At 42.6% G+C, this 24088-nt stretch overlaps 1 protein-coding gene across 2 annotated transcripts in view; it reads right to left on the minus strand.

The window, feature by feature from the left end:
- Positions 1-330: 330 nt before the first annotated feature.
- Positions 331-24088, minus strand: part of LOC134551086 (mucin-5B) — a 43621-nt gene continuing 19863 nt past the window's right edge. The window contains exons 20-47 of one of the 2 annotated variants that reach the window (XM_063398210.1): positions 22460-22598; positions 21637-21747; positions 21024-21203; positions 20395-20631; positions 19369-19525; positions 19026-19154; positions 17029-17113; positions 16789-16826; positions 15592-15747; positions 14335-14427; positions 13462-13703; positions 12768-12945; positions 12227-12477; positions 11621-11804; positions 10912-11104; positions 10075-10253; positions 8639-8708; positions 8364-8485; positions 7955-7986; positions 7331-7508; positions 6650-6754; positions 5975-6015; positions 5309-5431; positions 4312-4407; positions 2952-3080; positions 2026-2065; positions 1230-1353; positions 331-696 (exon numbers count right to left, since the gene is read on the minus strand). In XM_063398210.1, coding sequence (XP_063254280.1) covers positions 522-696; positions 1230-1353; positions 2026-2065; positions 2952-3080; positions 4312-4407; positions 5309-5431; positions 5975-6015; positions 6650-6754; positions 7331-7508; positions 7955-7986; positions 8364-8485; positions 8639-8708; positions 10075-10253; positions 10912-11104; positions 11621-11804; positions 12227-12477; positions 12768-12945; positions 13462-13703; positions 14335-14427; positions 15592-15747; positions 16789-16826; positions 17029-17113; positions 19026-19154; positions 19369-19525; positions 20395-20631; positions 21024-21203; positions 21637-21747; positions 22460-22598 — 3787 coding nt within the window. In that variant the 3' untranslated portion in view covers positions 331-521. Of the gene's footprint in view, positions 697-1229; positions 1354-2025; positions 2066-2951; positions 3081-4311; positions 4408-5308; positions 5432-5974; positions 6016-6649; positions 6755-7330; positions 7509-7954; positions 7987-8363; positions 8486-8638; positions 8709-10065; positions 10254-10911; positions 11105-11620; positions 11805-12226; positions 12478-12767; positions 12946-13461; positions 13704-14334; positions 14428-15591; positions 15748-16788; positions 16827-17028; positions 17114-19025; positions 19155-19368; positions 19526-20394; positions 20632-21023; positions 21204-21636; positions 21748-22459; positions 22599-24088 lie in introns of both variants that reach the window. The other variant, XM_063398209.1, reaches the window with a different exon arrangement.

Genomic DNA, 24088 nt, shown 5'->3' on the forward strand with positions numbered 1-24088 from the left:
ATAAAACCACCTTGACTTCCTCCAGTGACCCAGTCACAGCCAAAGTAGATTTGGGACCACTGGGGAGAAAAACAGAAATGTGGCCCTGAACCAAGTCCTGCCTCTGCCTGAACTGCAGCTGTGGAAGTGATTGCTGTTTCCCTTCTAAGGGAAATGAAGTGATACATGTGGTTATGGTTTAAAAATGTGCATCTTCTTCAGGCAGGACTTTTGAAAGGCATCAGCTGTCTCTAGAGTGTCTTGTAATAACCTTGGTTTATACATCAGTGTGGGATTAAAGACATCAGCCACTTTGCCCCGTTAGCAGCATCACTGAAACAGGAGAACAAGTTCTCTTTGAATAGCAGTTTATTCTACAAACATCTAGAGTAAAATCTTAGCTGATTTCCATAACTGCATATAATACCAGAAAGAAAAAGTGCTACTATGGTCAGTTGAAGGTTACTCACAGCTGTTTTCTAAACTACTCACTTGCTAGGGAAGGATTAAATGGGAGATAAAGTATTTCCTTTAGTTAATACTCATGTTATCCTCTTTGGGCATTTTGTTTCCACACATCCACATTCATCTACGTACACATATGTGAACTGGACTGTTTTACGGTCCGAACAAACCAGTTCCACCTTCACTTTGTGACTTCTTTTTTCATGGCAGCAAGTGCATTTGTGTTCCATGTCACTGGCCTCAAAGGAATACCTATAGAAATGAGATTTTTCATATCAGTCTGCTGCCTGTGGTCTTCTATATTTGCTACTCCAAGTGCACACACTACTAAGGAACAAAATTTCCTATCTATTTTTCTGCTTATTCATGACAGCCTTTCCTAAGGATGCTATTGGCCATGCAGGGCCAGATCCTTTGACACAGTGGGGAAAGTCCCAGTAACTTCAGTGGATTTTGGATTAGGCTCATCAGGCAAGTCAGAAAGGAGCGATTCATGCAGAGAACAAAAGGAAGGAAAACCTCCAGCAGCTGTTTAAAAACCATACAAGGACATGTTTTAAGAGCATGTTTAATAAATTTAGCTGATGTCTTTCCCAAGGGATATATTTTCCTGACTAAGACAAGGCACTCTGTAACACACCATTGCTAATGATCTCTTCTGCACACCCAGTTTCCCAACCGGGTCCTTTCGAACAGCAGCAAGGGGACAAGCAGCTGCAGCACACTGGTGACAAGAACCCAGGAAGACAAGCCACAGAGGAGGACAGAGAAAGGCTTCCACTTACACAGAGTAGGTACTGCACATCCCCTCACAAAAGGGCACTGGGACAGGAGCAGCTGACTTGCAGTTGCCATGCACGATGTACTGCTCCTTCACGTTGCGTTTGCATTTCTGTGGCAGGTCAATACCTGGGCAGAAGAACACTTCTGTTAGGCTTCTTCAGACTGGGGAACAAATGTTTTGAAAGGTATCTGCTAGTAAACCAAGGACAGTTCATCCTAGTAACATTTCTCACAGTTCAAATGCACAACCAAAACCACAAATACAAGTGAAAGAGGCATTAATTCAGAAAAATGATTCTTCAGTGGTCAATGTACTTTTTTATTTGTGGATTAGCTTTAGCATATAAAGATACTGTTGAATCAAGACCTAAAGGAGACATGAAGGGTTTAGGTTTTTCTAAATTTGCTATAAATTACATTTGTGGCTCTATAACAACCTAGGATTTCTGAGTAGATGCTACAGAAAAATAACCCCAAAACTTCGTTTCTATGCAATTTGCAGATGCAAGAACACAGAGAATATGTTCTACAAGTTTTCTTATCAGGAGTATAGTTCAAGCTAATAGTATTTCAGTTATTTAAAAACACAGCAAAGGAGATTAAAAAAAATAGTGTTCCCATTGGAAGAACGAGGCAGATTTTTAGTCTTGGCTGTGAGGTACAGAACAGTTCTGCTGCTGTAAAACTATCTTTCAGTCTGTGGAATGTGCAGGCTCTCAGTGCATGCAGAAACAGAGCTACAAGCAAGGAAGGACCAAACAGTATTGGAATAGAGAAGCAGTGATTTAATGCACTCACATGTCTTACAACAGCCATCTGGAGACACCTCAACTGTGCCCTGTATTGAAAGTAACCAGAAGCAGTCAGTTCAGATGCACGTAGTGCTAAGCAGACCGTAGCAATGATGAGAGTTCAGTTACAGCCCCTCATCTCTAACCCACACAAATTCCTCATCAGACCTGTTTGTGTACCAGTTATATATAAAGCTGCTTAACAAACCCAAACCAAAACAAATCATCCAGCAAGGAAGGGAGTGAATTTTCCTAGAACTATATATCCTCTTACAAGCCAGGTTAGATGCCCTGTAATACATGCCTGACCTTATTTAGGTCATTTTGAAACTGGCATATAAACCCCAGCCCCAGAGAATGACAGCTGACCCTGGAATTGAACAGTCTGACCTGGGCAGAGCCTACCCCAGAGCTAATTCGAGTACATGGCTGTCCTAGTCCCTGCTTTGGTCTGCTGTGAAGTCCCAAAATGTTTCTGAAAGTTACTGGAAACCACCAATAGCTGAGAGCCTGGGTATGAATGTTATCCTTGCTCATTCATGTTCCACTCCCTCACTTCATGGTACACCACATATCAGAAGATACTTTGTTCATCTGTCCCCCAAGGATCCATGGTGAGTTACCACTTATTCAATTGCATTTTATAATACTAACGTTTCTCAAGTGATGAAAAATCCCTCCTTCCTATTGCTCCAATACCCTTCTCTTTCAAGTTCTAGTGTTTATCCCACAACAATGTAAATTGTGTGGCCTTGTTTGCAAATATTTTTGCTTTATTTCCATTGGACACAGGGCTGGAAAAGCACATTTCCTCCAAACAAGGATGATCACATGAGAAAGATCAAGAAATACTCATTCAAAACAGCAAATATTACTCCCAGGCCAGCATCAGAGTTCATTACAGAAATCTTTTTCTGGCTGTAAAATACTTACTGGCACACAGTTTGCTTCTTCAAACGGTAGGCAGACCTTTATTGTACTAGTCAAGGAGAACTGGCCTGCTGTTTCAGTGCATGTGTAGTGAGTACAGTTGTCATATGGATCTTTATAACTCTTTCCAACCTGATGAAAAAATAAAAGAAAAAAAAAAAAGGGAAAACCAAGCCAATGGAGTATAGCAATAAAATTAAAACACTGAAACAGTAATAAAGTCAATGAACCGGCAGAGACTGGGTTGCTCATATCACTCTGGAAGGGCGGAGATGTCTGCAACTCACAGCTACTAATTATGTCCCAAGCTCACCCACTACCAGTCTATGTGGCCTCCCAGGGGGAAAGAATGAAAGAATGCCAGAATGAGCATAAAGGTATTAACAGAAATGCCAAGAGGTAGGTGTGTTAATGTTGTGGGCTAAAATATACACAAGAGAAAAATTACGCTTTCAAAGGATTTTAACAGTTTTCTTTCTTAATAGATAGAAGGAGTGAAAAAGAAAAACGTCTTTGCAATAGAGATTAATGGATAACTGCAAAGCCTCCTCATGCAGAGATAAAAACAATATATTGGAACAGAAAAAATCTACCTTGCAAGATAAATTATCAAGGAATAAAAGGATGAAATAGAAAAGATGTAGAACACAAGAGCTGTCAGAGAAGCAATTGCATGTAAGACAAGCCACTGGTTGAAACAGCATCATTAACCATACATAGGAGTAGCAGGCTGTAATAAAACCAAAGAGCTAGAATCATGGAATCATAGTATCATTAAGGGTGGAAAAGGCCTCCAAGATCATCAAGCCCATCCTTTAAAGTCTCAGCTCATGCCTACAAAACGCTACATTTGCAAGACATGACGTATTATCTCTGTGTGTCACCAAGTCATGGAACACTACAGCAGCTGTGTCACTTGATTTCTGCCTCAGCAGATTCAGAACCAGTGGCAGCACAGCTATATCAGCTTGCTCACACTGTATCCCTGTATCTCCAGGGCAAGATAATGAAACTACTTCAGATGGGAGCAGTGTGATGAGAAGCCAGCACATGCATCTCTGCAAGAGCAGTATTTACACCATGTCAGCATCCCTTCCAAATTCTTTCTTGCTATTTCATGTCAAGAGAAGTGGAGGTAACATGATTTCCATCCCTGCCAGAGAATATAACTGTCAACATGGCAGTGCCTGTGAGATGCACACAGCAGGGAACAGCTATATAAACATCTACATTCATTTTGGAAACACTGATATTTTTACATCTCCTTGAGGTCCTCCCAGCCTTGAAATTGTGACACTGTTTGAAAACATGCTGAGGTCCTTTTGATAATTCATCCTTGTGTGCAGAGCAAGAGAATGCTCACCTCAATGGTCACATTGCCAGATGGAAAATTTGCCACACATGCCACTTGCTGGCACTGGCTGCAGCACTGACCCTCCTCTTCCACATAGCGAAAACCCTGTGGGAATAAAGGTTCCATTTATCCATGTTTACCCATGTCTGGTTGCTGAAGCATCTTTGGATCAAAGCTACACTGAAGATGGCAGAGGAAATGAGCCAACCTTCCAGTTTCAATTTTGTTGTCTTTTGAAACTTGTTGGAACCACATTAAGTCTGACAATCAAAGCTGGTAATTTTTCTGCCTTACTGACTTCTGGGTACTTCAATTGCCAGGAAGACCCTGTCATTGATTAACTTGCAAAAGAGGTCAAATAAATTAATTTAGCGCATGATTACTTGCACAATCTGCCACCACTGCTTGGTCTGATATAATTATCTACAAGAACTATTGCTGCCAGACATGGGAAGATTTTCTCCCCTGTGTTTTAGGAGTCCATTGGTCTTCTGGTGGCTGTGGGTGTGGCTGGCTTCAGGAAAAAGTGTAATGAAAGGTTTTGTCCATTTTTGACATTGGTGGTGCATCTGTCCTTATCTGGGCATGAGTGCAAAAGCAATCACCCTGCTTATACTCTGTCACAGATTGAACAACTTGAGTGCTGATTCTCACAAGTACTGAGAAGTAACTGAGTATTCCCTGCCCACAAGTGAAAGTGTCTGGAAACATATAAACCACTGCAGTTTCTCACAGTCTTCATTTATGAGCTGACAATAGACAACACCAACAGAATGACACAAACATCTTGCAGTAGTTAGACTTTAACAGGTTTGCAATCATTTCCCCTCAGGGCACCTTTCCAAGGGTGACCTCTTAAATTTGCTGGAGCAAAAATAACCAGCACCCTTAAAAGGACTTAATAAAACAAGTAACAGAGGAGTCTATCCTGCTATATTGCACAGATAAAGCAGTTACACTGTCCCTGTTTCAGCTCAACAGGCACTGTGGTCAGGGAGGTGCTGACCTGCTGACAGGAGGTTTGGCATTGCACTGGGAGGCACTGGATGCGGTTGGTCTGTGTCACAGGATCCTGCTCATCCATGCACACACAGTTCTCACAAGAGCCCTTAGGCACCACTGCCCCTGGCTGGAAATACAGGGGAGAGAGAAAACCATGACAAGAATTCATAAGGTTCTGGAATAAACATCCTTCTGGCCTATCAGAAAACCTAATACTTATGAGGTTTATTTTTGGAAGAATTTCCTGAAATGAATATACATCCAGATCTCTAAAACCTCACCAATGGTATCACAAAATGAACACAAGGCTGCCACTCCCAACTGTATCAATGATGTTAAATGAGTTCTCACAAATTCAAAAAACATCTATTTTTGGTCAGTTTGACCAAGCAATACTCTTACAACATTCAATAAGATTTAAAAATTTTGACCCATTGACTTTAAAGAATAGGAAAGATCTCTTTCAGTAAGCAAGTTACTGGTCTCTAGCATTACCTATTCAGTAACCTACCCCAGAATCACAGATTGCTTGGGGTTGGGAGGGAGACTACTGGCAGGGAAGAACTACAGGCCATTCTAATCCTGTATGAAGGTTGAAAACAAGAATTTCAGATAGTTCTGACTCAGGCAACATTAACTCATACGAAGAAGTGTCTACAAGAAGACCTACCTTGAATTCAACTCCTTCAGAAACACATACTCCTTTTGGTACTGTAAGGAAAAAAAAATTGAAAGGTTGTGCTAGGAATGATGCAGTTACTGTACTTATCTCTGAATTGTGAGTGATTTAGAGAAGTCAAATGGTAGAGCTGAACTTAATAGCCCACACAAGAGGGGAAAAAAAGCAACTAGTACGTGGTACTAGTTGGTATTCAGAAGCCCACATGTAGCATCTGCTTAGATGTTATGCATCAAGTGGGGATAATACTCTGGTATCTTCCATAAGGTAAAATCTGTTTGCCATGTGGTTTTTTTACCTATACTTGAAATTATTTGACCTTTTCTTTATTGTTAACCACCATGCTGGCTACAAAGCTAAAGGGCTTATGTGTCTGAATCTGGAAATATAAATTGGCAGTGGAGCTTAACCAGTTTGACAATCATTCACTACGTGGTCAATACCTTACACTCCCTGAATACAGAGAACCTGAACCAGTTATTCTAATTAAAAAACAAACAAAAAACCACAAACAAAACACAAACAAACAAACAAACAAACAAAACAACACCTAATTGTAAAGGCTGAGAGGGAAAGGAATAGGCTCCTGCCACGATGTTAACTCATTTAGAATAATTAAACACTTCAAGGAATAAATAAAACGCCTTAAAGAAACGAGGTACTTACTACAAGAGAAGATAGGGCAACAACCATCCTCAGACATAGCAACCACTGGCTGGAAACCTAAGTCACATCCTGTTTTGTTGATAATGCAGGTTTTTATATCACATTCTGCAATAGACAGCAGAGACAAAGTAAGCCAAAGCATCCCATCTAGCAGTGTTACTTGCAGACAGAGCTTGAAAAAAAACCATCCTATTATCATTGCCAGGATCATCTGTCCTGCATCTTGGTGCAGATACTGGGAATAGCCAGGTTCAGGAGCAGGCTACTCCTGTGCTGAGGTGGATATTTGGGACTGGGAGGGTGCAAATGCAAAGCTGAGGGCAAACATATATCAGGAACCTCCATAGGAAGCCTTAGGGAAGCCTGGAGGATGAACACATCCTCCCTTACTTGGTGACCCTCTGTGGAAGGATCACTCTCTCATCTCAGGATGAGAACCAAAGGATCCTGTGGAGCACCTGCTGGTCCCAGTGATCCACAGGGGACTTTCCAGTATAAATATCTGTCAGGTCATGGCACTAATCTAGAGGATAAGATGAACCAGAGGAGTTCTTTTCTGCTAGCAAGAGCTCCTGGCATGTAGATGGAAGAAATGACCACTCCAGAGTGCTTATTTGCACCACATCTCACTGTAGGATTACTGATGAAGACCATATTATGGCATGTGAAGGATCTACTCACCACAGACTGTCTCTGTGCAGCAGGGGTCTTCCAGGCGTGGTTTTATTTTGCGTACAAAACCTTCTTTTGTGCAGTTGATAGGTGGGGATTTAGCACAAGGGCGGGGGAAGCAAGAGATGTTCAAGGTCGCTTCATCACAAGTACAGTATTGACAGTCATGTTCCCAAGCCTCTCTAGGCTATAAAAACAAGAGGGATAGCAGTTCAGGGAGCAAAACCTGGAAGCATTATATCAATGAATGCCTGCTGCAAGCCAGTGTAGGACTGAGTTGACCTAATTTATTGTGTAGGAAAATTGCAGCTCAAATCCCAGAGGGAGAAAAAGGGAACAGTAAGATAAAATGCCATTATTTGCCACCTTCCTTTGCAGGTTTATGTGTTTCCAGGAGGAAAGCCTGATAGTTCTACCAGGAAGCTGATTCCCACACACTGGTCTTTCTCTTTCTGTACCTGAAGTGATTAAACAAGTTCTGGAGTTAATAAAATCATCTGATTTTGTCCCCACTGTCATTGCAGTTCACTGTTTTTTAAGCTTAGAATTAAAAGAAACAACTTATGCAGTCATTTTTGCAGAAGGTCACAGAACACAGATAAACTTTGAAGACAGTATTTTCCTTTCTCTTACCTGTTTCACTGACCCATCTTGTGCAATGCAACCTATAAAATGAATTAGATGTTACTTTAAAGGTAACTCAATAAGGGAAAAAAAAACAGACACAGAAAAACAGGAGCAGAAGGAAGGTGTTGAAATCTGAGAAACAGCCACAAAGAGACAGAGAAATTCAGAGTGCAGTGTCACAGGTTGTAAACACAAAAACATCTTAAACATGCTACTCTTTGTTCTTTTGAAAGCTGCACCTTCTGCACGAAAGAGCAGGCAGAAACTCTCAATCTGGAATGCTTCCAGCCTCACCAGAAAGGGTCAGTAACAAGGTCTCCTCATTTCCTCTGTACCCAAAACAACCCCTTTAATGTGCATTTCTAGTCAGGCTCTCAACCCCACTTCCCATAGCACCATTTATAGCATTTCTTACCACAAACAGACACACAAATGCTGTCATGATCATTCAGCAGAATTTTTCCATCAGGACAGTAGCATCCTTCAACAAACACTGATGTGCTATTTTGGGAGGGAAGGGTGTCCATAACGACTCCTCTGCACAATCAGAACACAAATGAGAATGAATGAGAGGCAAAAATGTAGCCCAGGGCAATCAAGACACCTAAATCCCAAGGGAATGTGAACTTCAAACTTCCCCGGCAATTTTCACATTATTGACTTGAAAAACGCCTATAGGAAGTGACCCACCTGCTGAAGCAAGTGTTTCTTTTTGCTTCCCCGCATGGCTTGTACACCTGATCCTGAGGACAGCTGGCCTCTGTGGAGCATTGCAACACACAAATTAAAAAGCGCACACCCACGTGTACCCTCCGAAGCAGGGACACGAAGGGACAAAGCCCGGGCAGCAGCTTCCCGGCCCGCACAGCCCGGCAAGGGGGTCCCTGCAGCTCCAGCTGGAGCGGCCGGTGGGGCCAGCAAGCTGCAAGCGCCAAGACCAGCAGGACCAGCAGGGCTCGCCCAGATTCATGCGATGGCCCGGGCAGGGCAAAGCACGCAGAGAGAAGCCGTGTGTTGCCATCTAGTGCCCAGGTTGTGGAGAACACACAGAACTCCGCGGCTGAGCTACTCTGGAGACACTGTGGGCCCGGCTCCCCCTTGTTTTGCACCAGGTCTGGACTGGAACAACCTCTTGGGTTTGTTCCTGCTTTTTCTCAGATCCAGAGCAGCACGGGAAGAGAGAGCAGACCAGACTTGCTTCACCCCAGGACGTGTTTTCCAGGCATAACTCACTGCCCATAGCCAGGCTCACTGCACTCCCATAGCCAGGCTCACTGCACTCCCATAGCCAGGCTCACTGCACTCCCATTGCCAGGCTCACTGCACTCCCATAGTCAGGCTCACTGCACTCCCATAGCCAGGCTCACTGCACTCCCATAGCAAGGCTCACCACAGTCCCATAGCCAGGCTCACTGCACTCCCATTGCCAGGCTCACTGCACTCCCATTGCCAGGCTCACTGCACTCCCATAGCCAGGCTCACCACAGTCCCATAGCCAGGCTCGCAGCACTCCCATTGCCAGGCTCACTGCACTCCCATAGCCAGGCTCACTGCACTCCCATTGCCAGGCTCGCAGCACTCCCATAGCCAGGCTCACTGCACTCCCATAGCCAGGCTCACCACAGTCCCATAGCCAGGCTCACTGCACTCCCACAGCCAGGCTCACTGCACTCCCATTGCCAGGCTCGCAGCACTCCCATAGCCAGGCTCACTGCAATCCCATTGCCAGGCTCACCACAGTCCCATAGCCAGGCTCACCGCACTCCCATTGCCAGGCTCACTGCACTCCCATTGCCAGGCTCACTGCACTCCCATTGCCAGGCTCACTGCACTCCCATTGCCAGGCTCACTGCACTCCCATTGCCAGGCTCACTGCACTCCCATAGCCAGGCTCACTGCACTCCCATTGCCAGGCTCACTGCACTCCCATTGCCAGGCTCACTGCACTCCCATTGCCAGGCTCACCACAGTCCCATAGCCAGGCTCACTGCACTCCCATTGCCAGGCTCACTGCACTCCCATAGCCAGGCTCACTGCACTCCCATTGCCAGGCTCACTGCACTCCCATTGCCAGGCTCACTGCACTCCCATTGCCAGGCTCAGTGCACTCCCATAGCCAGGCTCACCGCACTGCCCGCTCGCCCGGCTCCTCCAGTCCACGCAGACCCCGTGGAGCCCGCACAGCGCCGCGTAGGTCTGCATGCTCTGGCACTCCGTGCTGGGGTGCTCCTCCGAGCACCCGCTGGCCACACAGGCCTCGTAGTAGGGCTGAGGGGGGACCACGCCGTGGCACTCCGTCAGGGTCCTTCACAAAGCAAGGAGAAAACCCTTGGGCTAATTCCAAGGAAGAATTGAACTCAGAGCCAAACCATCCCCCCTGCCCCAGGCAAAGCCTGAAGGTACAACTACTAATTGTTCTCATAGGCTGTACACCCCCACAGCTTACTGAAGAATGAGCTTTACCTGCCATTCTTTACAATGCTTTGAAAGGAAACATTATGTTGGACTGCTACCTGCAAAGGCTCCTGCACAGCTCATAGCTATAAGTCTATATGTTGATGTTTTTATGCTAGCATGTTTGAAAATCCTGCTTTAAACCACGAAATTATTTTAAAAACAGACACTTATATTTGCTTACTGTATTCTGACTGTGTTTCATATCTTTCATATCTTTCAGAGCTTTCAGATACTGAATTATAGCCAGTTCCCACTTGGCCTCTCCAGAACTGAGAGGCAGAGGGAATGCCAAGCATCTGACACTATTAAGAGAGGATTGATTTTGCTGACACAGCTGAAAAATATCTGCCAAGCTCAAGAACACACACAGTTCATTGCTCAGTTTCACAAAGTATGCAAACTTTGTATTTTCTTCATATCCTAGAATCAGTTCACCCAAGCCATTTAGTGAAGAACGAAATTACCCGGTGGACTTATTCTTCTGATACTTTTGGGAGTTGTCTTACCAGATGATTTTACACAGATTAGAAGGCACACAATGCTGATGATACTCAATCTTCGATGGCTGTGAGACACCAGGATTACAGTATCTGTTGGTAGGATATGGGACCTTCCAATCTAATGCCATTTCTTTGAAGGACTTGACAACCTCACTATTCCTCTTCATAGCATCATCAGACTTCTGGTTGGTACAGGTACCTGACAGCAATATAGAAATGACAGTTCAAGGATAGTTGATGCTGATGAAGCTGCTTTTAAAGCAAATCTGGGGGGAAGTTCTCCTTGTGTGATGAGAACGACATGTGGGGTCCTGGATAAAGTCACACAAACTGTTCCTAGGAAGAGAAGGCTCAAAGAAACAGTTTGCCAGCTACTCCTGAAAACCAGAATTGATGTGTTGGTTGATACATTTCTCCTGGTGGCCAGAGTAACTGAGATAGCATAGGATTCTCCACATTTCCTATATCCCTATATGAAGTAGAGATGATGAAAAGGAAACGCCTAGAAAAGTTCTATCTCCATGCTCCAACAGACTGAACAGAATGAAAAGATATGACTTAAAACTATTTCCTGACAATATCTTTCTATTAAACAAATGTATTAACATTTGTGAGAAATAGTGAAGTTGCAGCATTTAGAGATTTCACAAGGGAATGAGAGATAGAAGGAGGAAATTCAGAGCATTAATTTTTGTCAGCTGATGAGGACACTCACCACAGAGTCCCACAGTATTGTTATAAAACTTGCTGAAAGGAAGTTTTATGTAAAATGCAAGTCGACTATAGGAGATGTAAACCTCTAATTCAGGTATTTCAATTATGGCATAAAGGCCAGAACTGGTTATCCTGATACCGTTCTTAAAAACGTCTGGAACAACTTTCTTATCATCAAACAAAATCTAAAAAGAAAAGAAACAAAAGGCTTTTATGGACAGTCTTTCATTGAGTAAGGTATATGATTAGTGCAACTGGAAAGCAGAGCAGCACAAATGCACCATAGGTGCACCAAATGGTGTCTGTCAAAGGCAGTCATTTAAGCAGTTGTCTAATATTCCTTTTAATATGTTGTAATTTATATTTGAATACTCATATCAGGACAAACCCCACAATTTTCAATTAAGTGATCATTTCCCAGATTTTTAGAATATACAAATTTTATTGACACAAACCAAAAGAGAGAGAGAAGAAGCAAAGTAATTGCATTTTTTACCCATTACATATTTTACAACCTTAATCCTTTGTCATGACAGGACATTTGGCAGTATAGTAATATAACTATAGCAAAATAATTTTGAGAATTCATTTAAACACAATACTTTACCAAGTTTCTTTCTTTTCCATGTTCCATTGCTTGTGTCAGAATAACAACAGAGTTGGAGTAAAAAATGATAAGGGACATTGAACAAATTGCTCCACCAGTGGCAGCACAGTAGTAGTTGTCTATGTGAATCCAGAAGTTGTGAGAGTCAGGATGAATTGACTTCACAAGGACATAGGTACAGTTTTCTTTAAAATGGTAATATGCTCCATCAAAAGTCACATAATGCTCATTTCCCCATCCACTGCAAATACCTAGAAGACAGAACAGGCTTCAAATTTGACTTCTGAGCTATCTGTAAGTACAAGCTGGTTTTAACCTTTTTACTTGCTTCCAGTCAGAGACAAAATATCCAGTTTGATAAAGAAAAATTACTCTGGCAAGGACACCTGCTTTCCAACAGCCAAGATTTTGGGTGGGATTCTCTTCCATTGTATCCTACTAAATTGATATGAACATAACATAGATATTGATCAAATAGACTTTTCTTTTTTGAGGCCCAGATGAACGTTACATAAATTCCAGGAATTCTCCTGCCACTTACACTGACACTCGGAGACTTCACAGCAGCCGGTTTCATCGGAGTGTTTTGTGAACGGGAAACCATTGACACAGAGTTTCAGTTGCTGAGGTGGGCAAGTCATGGTAGACAATTTGATATTGTTTCCATCTCCCAGGCAAGTGGCAGTATGGCAGTTTCCAAAATTCCATGTTTCATTAAACTGTTGATTAATTGGGGAAAAAAACAGGAGAGGTAAATAATAAAGTACCATCACAAAATCTTTAAAATCACACACAGCAACTACATTCCATTCAGTTAATTGTCCAGCATGGCAAAATTTGGTGTCTACTCTGGCTCTGGAAACCAGGCAATATGAACCATATAGGAATCACGAGAGCCTCAATATCTACTTTTCTAGGTATATATATTAGGGCCCTGACCACTTCCAATGGTAAGACACTGCCAGATGTGGCATCCTAGTCTGTTCAGCTTAGATAGTTCTGCTCACATAAAATCATTTAGGTGTTTGAGGTGAACAGAAGGATCTTCAACTTATTCTTTCTTATTCTTTCAGTACGGGTTTCTGGCATACTTCTAAATCATCTCATTCAGCCACACCTACAGTCCAGCTGTAGTGCTGGATACCAGCATCAGAGGAGAACACCAAATCCTGGCTGCAGGCAGTGCATGAATGGTGGAATGATGAATGATGAAACACATATCCAAAGTCTCTCACCTTTCTGGGAGGAATCAGTGCAAGACAATCGCTCACAGAAGTCCTTGTGGGAGCAGGAACTTGGTTTGTTACACCAGGAGCAGGTGTTGGTGGACAGGTTTCAGAACGTGGATCACAGACCTCGAGAGTCTCAGTATGACCAGTTTTGCACTCTGCCCAAATCAATTCAATCTGACAGGATTTATTGCAGACAGAGTAAGCACAACGACCTGATGCATTCACTGGCAGAGAAACATTTTCTCCTGCAAGGGCAAAACCCAAGTGTTAGCCTAAGGCCTGATCACAGAGCAGCTGCATTGTCAGTCCTGCATTTAACTATCTGTGCCCAGTAGCTATGCTCAGGGCACTGTCTGTCTGCAGCTCCTGGGATTCAATGGCTGAACTGGACGGCAGCTCATCGAAATGGCAAAGACTGAGGGAGGGCCACAAGGTCTAATCTGAAATTCTGCTCTTAGGTACATTAAAAGGAATTGAAAATGAGCACAAGAAGGGACAATACCGAGTGCATCACTGAGTGCATCTGCTCTTCACAAACACCAGGAGGTTAGTGAAGCAGGAGCTACTAACAGATGAAGAAGAGTCTTTCCTCCCCTGCTTCTGGAATATTACTGTGAGTTACAAGCTCATGTTCAGCCGTTTGGGATTCAGGGCTCTGCTGTAGATTTCCTTACACCAGGGGTATTCAAACCAGAACAAAGTTTTTGGATATTGGAGAGTTGTAGTTCTGAAGGTGTTAGCTACAGTTCGAAGATGTAACAACTTCTGGTAATGTCTAACTGTGACAGGCAGAATGAGCACTTGCTGAAGCACTTTTATCTATCAGTTCATCTTTCCATGTCAATGGTGCAGAGAAGAAATTGCATGGTTTCTCACCCATTTGTATCAATTGTCCATTGTCATTGCAGAAGCAGGGAGTGGCTACCTCTGATGAGGGAGGTGCAGATGTAACATACTGCCTATGTGGTTCTGCAGGAAATCAAATCAATTAGTATTTAAATCTTCTACTATTCTACTTTCAAGCCCTAAGACTTCTCTTACATTCTCTACAACAACAACAACAAAGAAGAAGAAAAAAAAATCTCTTTTTTTTTACCCCCACTACATTCTGTACATGTCCAGACTGAAACCATCCTCTGTATTTGTAAACACTCTCTATTACACAGTATGGTGCTGTAATACTACACACACAACCTCCCATTTCTAGTTATTTTTTTTCCTATATGGAATACAATAAATGCCCCTTCTTCTGTCATTTATTCTTTCCAATTTAATGTTTTTAGCCCTGTAGTGCTTCACTTGACTTTGGAGGGCTGATTTCCAGTGGCACTCCGTTTGGATTTTTAATGCTTTCTTTCAAAGGAATTGTTGGTTTAAATAGAAACAGATCATGTAGACATTTTACTATGCCATCTATAGTCTGCTTTCAATAATTCTTCCTTTTCTAGGTATTACTCCACTGTACTTATTCCACTTGTTAATATTTTCACTAAACACCAAACACATGGGCTTGTATAATTTGCTGGATAATACATATATTATTTAGCCACTTATTTTTCATTTGTCATAATCACGTGGCAAATTTCCCACTTTTCTTTATCTTCTTTTTGCTTCCTATTTTCTGCTTTTTCACATTCCATTCACTCTGGAAAATCCCTTTTGAATAGGAGTTACCTGCTGGGAAGTTTTATTTTCATATTCCAGTGACCTGTATGAGATTCACTTATTCCAATGCAGAATACAGTACAATAAGAACTGTAGTGTGGTATAGGTGATAAGAAGGAGAAGAACAAGATTTAGAAGTATGAAATATTGAGACTGACAACATCAGAGTGTGAACTGTGATCTGTTTAAACTTATTGTAAAAGTTGTAATGAAAAACCGCTGAATCTTTCTATTCTCTCTTAACCTCACTGACAGTAAGGTCAGCAAGAATCTATAAAAATTACACTTTTGGCCCTTACCACAAGACCCACAAGCTCTGATCCCTCAGTTTTGAAACTTCAACAGTCTTAAATTCTGCTCTTATCCTAGACAGGCTTTTTCCAAGGAGTCTTTTTGGAAGATAGATAAATCTTATTACCATTATGGACTTCTACAGAATCACCACCAAGCCTCTTATCAATCTAGTACCTTGTGCTGGTGTAGATGGAGTTCTGCAGGGGGTCAGGGTTTTAATGATCTGTCCATTAGGGCCGCAGACAGCTTCACCACACTCGCTCCCATACACATGGCTGTACACAGTTTCATTTAACGTGTAGGTCTTCCCATTGTAGCAGCAAAGACAAACTGAGGCACCAAAAGAGAACACTTGCAATAGAAATACAAGTGAAAAGCCAACCAAATTCTGCATTTACCCTTCTGAAGCTCACAACATCAAACATGAGCTACCTGGCAGAAAAACTTGGTCAGTTGCTGCTTGAGAAGCTGCACGGGGAGTCTATCTCATTTATTTAAGGTGTGTTGGATTTTGCTAGTTGCTGGTGTTTCTTAGAGTCAGCTTGCATGGAGGAATAACTGGCTGGTGAAAGTGTCAGAACTGGTACTGGCCTAACCCAGCATGGAGCACAGGAGAACTCCCTGTGGGCAGGGAGTGTGACCAAGATTACTGCCTTTCTGAGTGACAAAATCTTGGCTCAGGAGGTCTTGCACAGCCATCTCCAGCCACAAATGATGAGCATGCAGTGGTACACGATCTCATTTAAATATATGAGAACTGTCCAGATTTTGGAGACGGTATATGTAAGAACCAAAGGAAGTCTATCTGTTACTGTAACAAAATCAGCTAAACTGCAAATGTGTTATCTGCTGGGTCACCCTGCGTTTTGGGATGCGATTTCTCCCAGCTATGAGAATGAACTGATAGTGTACCTTAACCAAATGTGTCCTTTAGGCACACAAACACGTAGCTAATAAGCTAGCTGTCTTCATTTATTTTATTAAATGAATGGTTAGGAAACAGTACTTCTACAAGATTTGCCCTGTTCTAAAAGTACTTATTAAAATGGGTATCATGAATGGCCTACTACAGACTACTATCTGTCTTTACTGACTACCAAGGAAGTGGAAAAGTGGAAAAGAGGTATTAACCTGGGTAAGATGAATCCTACATATCACACCTGTCTCCTTCCTCCCCATGATTATCCTTTACACAGTTCTTGAGGTCAAAGGCTGCATTTTGCTTATCAAAGTATATCAGTGCTGCTGTGCACCCACATATTAAACCACCTGTCTGGCCTCCTATTACCAGTATGTTTGCAGTAAAATGTGATATTGGGTTGTTTCAGTCCTGCCATTACTCAGTGTTTTGTGAGGGTGGTGAAAAGTTACCTTTGGAGTCTTCAGCACATAGTTTCTCTTTGGGATCGCTGAAGAGAAAGAGTAAAAAAGAATTGTTTTATTGAAATGAATTAGTATATGGAATACCAATGTTTGCAACTGTACCTACTTTAACAAAACAACTACTCCTGGATTTCATGGTAATTGCCACTGCCTGTAAACATTAACAAAACGTCTCCTAGTTTGTCCTTTCCAGTCCTGTTCTATTTTTCTCACCATCAACTGACCTACCATGAAGTGCAGTTGGGGAGGGAGACACACTCTCTGCTCTCCTCATCAAAATATGGTTTGTCAGGACTGCAGTCTGGGTAACAGCCTGGAAAGTTATACAAAGTATTCTTAGTCTGAGTTATATAGGTACAGGAAGACACATAAATACTTCTACCAAATACAGATTTGGTCCCCAAATGAATGTGATTCCAATATGAGTGTTCTTTTTACTACCAATTACTTTTCCAAGCCCTTTTCTTACCTCTGTGTTCTGGTTTGATTCAGAACTGGGCAGAAACAACAAATTTTGTGATGGTTTTTCATGTTTACTCTTTTTCTTTTTGTGAGATAGACTTTTGGGAGGAAAAAGGCAAAACAGGCCTAACTTAAAGGTTACAGAGATAGGTTTATTAACACACACTAAAGGAAGAAAAAAATTTTAAAAACGAAATTTAAAAAAGAAAATTTGAACTTTTAAAACCCCTTCTCTCTTCCCCACAAAGTGTTCACTTGCTTACAACCAACATAGAGAGAGACAAAACTATGATTTTCAGTCAGTTTCACCATTTAAACATAATCTTCTACCACTTTGGGAGAGGAGTCTCTCTTGATGTCTCCATGGAATTTCTCCACTGTTTTCCTGTGGGTTTTAAGTGCCACAGAAAACAGCTGCCCAGTAAAGAAAGCTGCTTCTGTGGCCCCTCCCATTAGCAGTTTCCCAGGCTGCTTATGGGTCATGGGTCTAAACTTTTGCATATTAGGGTGTCACTTTTTAAAGATGCACAACTCAAAGGAACAAAGGATTCTTCTTTTCGGGGAACAGAGGTATCTTCTTACTTCTTATCAGTACAATGGACTTATCTTTATCTCTGTTCAAGCATCTGGTAACATCAATGTAGCTTAGTCCATCACACACCTTTGTTCAAACTCTACACACAAATTTGCACAACATCTCCTTAAATGCAGGTTTTCTCATGGTTTGAAGGGATATGTTAGTCTAGTTTCCATGGTTTACATCTAGAGAAGTCTAGTCAGAAATGTCCACTTCTTTCATCTTTCTTTCTAATAATCTTTGTCCATTCTTTCACTGACTTCGTATCATGCTGTCTCTCTAGTGTTAAATTACTCTGTCCTTCCTCTCTGTCTCTCAGGGAAAGGGCTGGAGTTCTGAAAGCTTCATCTTGCCAAGGAGAGGTTCAATCTGCCCAGGTGTGCCATGGTGTAATCAGCCGTTCTGAAGAGGCTGCGCTTTCCCCCCTCCCTTTCCTCTCAGCCCGGCAGTCACGGAGAAGGGGGAAGGGGAGGAGCGGTCCTTGCCCATCCCTCCATGGCAGTCGGGGCAGGCTCGGCCCGGGGGGGCCCAGAGGTGTTGCCAGGGCCCAGCTGCTGCCGTCCCTCCCGGCCGGGCTGGCTGCAGCCCTCCGGCCGCTCTCCCGCCGGGGCCCAGAGGCACGGCCAGGCCGGAGCCGATCCCCCCGAGGGGAAGGGAGCAGCGGGGCCGGGCCGGCCTGGGCCCTACCAGGAGAACGGCCCTGCTCGAGTGATCGGGAAGAAAAAGACTTGCCCTCACTCAGAATTGTATATGAGTATTCCTCAAAGTCGCATCTAGCTTCCTCAATAGTCCAACAATAGGTCAGTATTCAAAAACAGAATCTGATGGGTGCTTGTCTTGAAAACAATCCCCAGGTCCCGACAGGGAATTGTTTTTACTTTAACTAAAAAACAAGCTGCATCAACCTATAACACTCCCTCCCCAAAGTTTTAGTTTGTGACATTTGTCAACAGATAATTATTCTTTGCAAATTTATATTGAATGGTGTTTTATCTCTCCAGATATTTAAAGGCAGCAGGCAAATGATGCTATGAAAGGCACCATCACACAGGAAATTAGCAAGGCATGGTCAATGAGCCTCTGGGACAGACGGGATAACCTTCAGTCACAGTGATGCTTCAGACATGTAAAACCAGACTAGTAGCTGCAACCCCCATAAACTGCATTAAAGTCAAGGAAGAATTACCTTCTAAACTGTACAGCAAGTTCCCACATTTCCCTTGTGGGTTCCTGCAGGTCCTTAGACAAGGGGCTCCACAGGGTTTATAGAACCACTCATGTTTGCCAGGTGGATTGTAATAATCGCAGAACACAGCTGGAACAGAAGAATAAAAAACATTTAGGTCTCAGACACTGGGCAGGGACAATTTTTAAATCTTGTTTAATATATGTTAATAGGATAAACATTATAAAAAGAGCTTTTTCAGTCACACATGCATACCAAGGTAAGTGTTCTGCTCTTCTGTATTCCCTGTGTGCCTGAGCCCAAGGGGCACTGCTTTTTGTGTGCATTTCAGTGCAGTACTTACGGCAAATGGCAGGGGTTCTCCAGTTGATACAGACACCAGCTCTGCTGCAGCTCCTCGAGTACGCAGCAACTGAGGTACAAAAGCACTCACAGTCTCCCACACTGTCACAGCCACAGAAGTCAGACACACAAGATTCATAATATGGAATGGGGTTCACCTGTCAAAACACCAACAGAGCTGTCACTGCAGCTGTATCTGCTGCACTGTGTTTTAATGAGGGAAAGGGCTCTGAGTTTCTGTCATGCACTGATGGTTTGTGAGAGACTGGGATTTTCATGAAGGAGCCATGATATTTTACAACAGGTAGTTTTCTATTTTCAGCTGCCTGGTAGAATTGGACTCTAAGTCTTCCTATTCTTATATGTGTAATGTTGCCACTTACACTTAAAATACCTTCCCAGTGAGATTTCTGCAGGACTGAACGACCTTGCTTTGGCTTAGCACAACTACACAGTGTGTGCACTCTTCAACTGAGAGACAGTAATTAAGCGAGTATGAAAGGAAATCCTATTTCAACTAATCTTCATGTCCCTTGTTTTTTAACCATTGCCAACACAAACTAAGAAAGGAAATTAAGCCAGGTTTGTTTTTAAAATCATTTATTAAAGTGCACTGAAGCTTTGTATAGACATTCTAATTAAGAAGAGTAGCCTTGTTTCTGTTTAAATTAATCAATTTGTGACTCAAATAAACCCAATAATTAGTCTCTTTAGATAACTTGAATGAACTTCCCAAGGATCACCATACAAACAGTCCTAGACTAACTTATCTTTACATGTTACAGATAGTTTCTACTTCTGGTGGCCCACTATTTTCCTCTTTATATTCAGTTGTTCAAAACAGGGACTGCTGTTTCCTCAGTACTGTGCAACAGGATTTAACTGGCATAGCTGTGAAGTGAGGTTGTGAAAGAAGTAGCCTTGCACTTCTGTGTAGTAGCTTCAGTACTAAAAATATGCTGCAAATGTGCTACAAAACAGCAATAAATATCGAGTGAAACTATTGAGGATGAGAGAACAGGATTACCTTGCTGTGACAGGCTTCAAAGATGTCACTCTTAATGATGCTGCAGTGCTTCTGTCCCAGGGCAGACTTGAAAGGCTGATCCGCACACAGGTCTGTCATGTTTATATTTGAGCAGGTGCTTGTTATTTTCCAGCTATTCCCAAACTCCTGGATGCTCATCTCCATGGACTGCCCCCTGGTTGTGAAGTCATTCCTTGAGCGGCCATCAAAATCCCCACAAAGACCACAGACTTTTCCCTGTGCAATTTGTGTAGGCACAGTAAATGCTTTGGTTATTTTAAGTGCAGCCCACTCTTCGACAGAAATAAACTATAGAACCTCTAGAGGCAAAATAGGTGCAAGTTTCTAAACAGGCAGCAAAAAATGGCTTAGAAATAGTTGGACTTCAAGTGACAGAAACACCCCTAATGTGTCACCAGTACTTCTAGACCCAAATATTCTGGCGTGGTTTATACTGACTGAACAGTGCAATGAAACAAAAGATGTGGCCTGCTTGCTGCTTCTCCTTGTCCACTAAACCAAACTTTTTCCAAGCCTTTGTTTCCAAACTCTGCTTTTCAAACTGGGGCTCCAGTTCTGGATGCATAACTGAGTTTGAAATCATAATTCCCAGTCCACCCCCTACTTACCTGGAAAGATGGTGCCACGTGAACAACAACAGTAGTCTTTTGGTCCCACATGAAGTTCATCCCTTGATTTGTTTCAATTACAATATAACCTCCTCTGAGATCCACTTTGTAATTTTTCTCAGCTCCTGGATCAGTGGCTATCTCCTGAATTCTTCCTTCCAAGAGCCTTATTTCGCTGCTCTGCAAAGGAACAGATACATTGCATGGGAGGAAATCAAATAGAAAACTTAGTGCAACAGCACTGGCACTCTGCCTCTCATTCCTTGTCTTATTTTTCTGTTGTCTTCACAATCTGTCTTGGTAGATAGGTGAGCCACAGTCACAGATGCACAGAGCCTACTGTCACAAATGCAAACACACACACACACACACAAATGCACATACATAGAGAGTTGTTGACTCCTTGCATCTTTCCCCTCATCCACAGAAGTGTTCAATCCCTGTTAACATCAAATACCTCAACCTTTCCCAACTTCCCTGCCTTAGCTTGCTGGCTGTTTGACTTCCATAGGTACTGTTTAGCAGCAACTGAGATGGAATATAAGAGAATGATACAGTGATTACTACAAAATCAAGACTACAGCTCCTTGGTTATAACTAGTTCTAGACAAACCTCAAAAATCAGTGTGATCTTTAGGGAGCAGATGGAGCGTGACTTCCCACAGGCGTTGTTCTGAATCACAATCCGGAAGGTGCCAGCATCCACGTTGTTAGGGCAAAAATCCTCAGAAAAACAGATAACAATCTATTAGATCTTGTCAGGCAACTAGACCAGTCACAAGCATTTTCAGGAACTCTAAATGAATGACACTCTGATCTGACTTTGTTCACTAAACCTATAGAATTTAGGAAGACTCTGGTGGAAGATGATCTGGTGGCACATGCATATTTGACCAGGATTTTCAAAAAGAAAAACTAAGGGAGAAAATGAACTTGTCATAGAACACGCCAAAAAGGTAAAAATATATTTTCTTAAGATTAGCAAAACCAACTGTAATGTGGGGATGACAAAATGTCTCACTGAGTGCTATCCCATTACATGCAATTATCATATATGAGGCTCACAGGTTAACCTCTGCGTGCTTCTGTCACAACAAAAATACTGTCAGTCTTGGATGGCTGATGGAAACACTTTTCAACACCACACCTATTCCTTTCCCTTGAAAATGCTGTAATGCTGTCAGGAAAGTGCAGTCATACGAAGCAGTTAATTATTTGGGATCACACAGTGCCCTCTTGTGTCACTTCTGAGTCAATTTGCTTTGTTTTACGTGGAAAATCTCACTCTATAAGCTCCAGGTGCAAGAGAAGGGGAGTAGGCTCTGCTCACCAGTTTGGCTATTTTGCATGGGAATGCCTTTTAATTACCCAGACTGAAGCCTAGAGCTGCGAGCTGTGAAAAGCATAGGGATGGGGAATTGAAAATAAATTGATACCTGAGCTAGGATATAGTCACAGTCTCCCAGGAAATCAAACTCCTCCCCATCAAAGCTCATGTAATGCCCATTTCCGTACACAGTGCAGGTTCCCTTGCAGGGATTGTCCGTGCAGTTCCACTGCCTTTTGTTGCAGGTGCTGGGAGGCAAAATGCAAAGAATAATAATGTTTGCATGAAACGTGGGCTTCCTTTAACCCCAAACATGGGCAGAATAATTAAAATGTTTGTTGTTTGCAGTGCCCTCTCAACTGTTCTAAGATCATGCCATGAGATGCCATATCAATCAGAAAGTTCATGTTTCTACCCAGACACATTTATTCTATTATTTCCTTGAAATATATTTTAAATAATTGAGTCCTGGCAGCAGAGTAGGAGTTTAGGAGACAAATTCAAGGTGAAAAACTGAGTATTTCAACCATTTCTGAATTTTAATCTGTGAGGGATCATGTTGTAGTTCTGTTACAGCGGTGTGAACAAATATTATCTCTGTCTTTCCTTGGGTCTGGGTGAGATAGAGAGAATTTTTTTTCCCCTCAGCAGCCCTCATAGTGCTGTGCTTTGCATTGGCAGCTACAAAGGTGTTGGTAACAGCCCAGTGTTTTGGCTACGGCTGAGCAGCAGTCCCACAGCATCAGTCCTGTCTCCTGAGCATTCTCCCCCTCACCAGTAGGCTGGGGCATGGATAAGGTTTTGGGAGGGGACAGAGACAGGACAGCTGTCCTGAACTGGCCAAAGGGATATTCCAAACCACGTGATGTCTGCTCAGCAATAAAAGCTAAGAGAATGGGAGAATGTGGTGGGAACAGAGTGGTGTATGTTTTGATGTTTGGTTTCTGAAGGCCTACTCTGTGGAAAGTGGGCTGGACATCACCTGCTGATGGGAAGTAGGGGATAAATATTTTTTTTCCCTTTTCCTCTGCACACAGCCTTTGCCTTTGCTTTATTAAACCATCTTTATTTTGACCCATGAGTTTTTTCCATCTTATTTTCTCCCCAGCCCTGTCCTGCTGAGGAGGGTAGTGATAGAGCAGCTAGGTGGCCACCTAATGTCCAGCCATAGCCAACCCACCACACCTTGACAAACCTCAACTCTAGTTCAAGAGGACTGTAGACAGAAAATTTAGTTGTTATAGCCCTGACACAGAGACTGAATTTTCTTTCCCATGTGTGTCCTCTTCTCATTAGAAAACTAAGCCCTCACAGCAATAAAATGTCTTAATGACTCTGTGATAGCAACAACAGCTTATCAGTTTTTGAGTTCACATGTTAAACTTGACTGCCTGTACCAATGGTGATTAGACCAAAGTGTTTCTAGCTCGTAATTTCTGTGCATCCGTTTGGTAGAACTATACAGTCTCATCCTTGCCAAGTAGTGGATAAAGAGTCAAAGCATTTTACCCACCATGATCAGTAATAACAGTGAAATCAATGGCACCAGAAATTTGAGCAACTAGAGCATTAATTTATCTTGAGAACTATGCATCTGGAAGCACTGCAAGTCTCAAGAGAGGACCATTGCAATTCCTCTTTGACTAAATTCAGTCATTTTCCAGGGTTCAGTGTGCCCAGCACACACAGTTGTGTCAATTCCCCCTCATTGAATGAGCAACCACACACCAACCAGGGT

The sequence above is a fragment of the Prinia subflava genome, chromosome 5 (genome assembly GCF_021018805.1).
Source record: "Prinia subflava isolate CZ2003 ecotype Zambia chromosome 5, Cam_Psub_1.2, whole genome shotgun sequence".
NCBI lineage: Eukaryota > Metazoa > Chordata > Aves > Passeriformes > Cisticolidae > Prinia > Prinia subflava.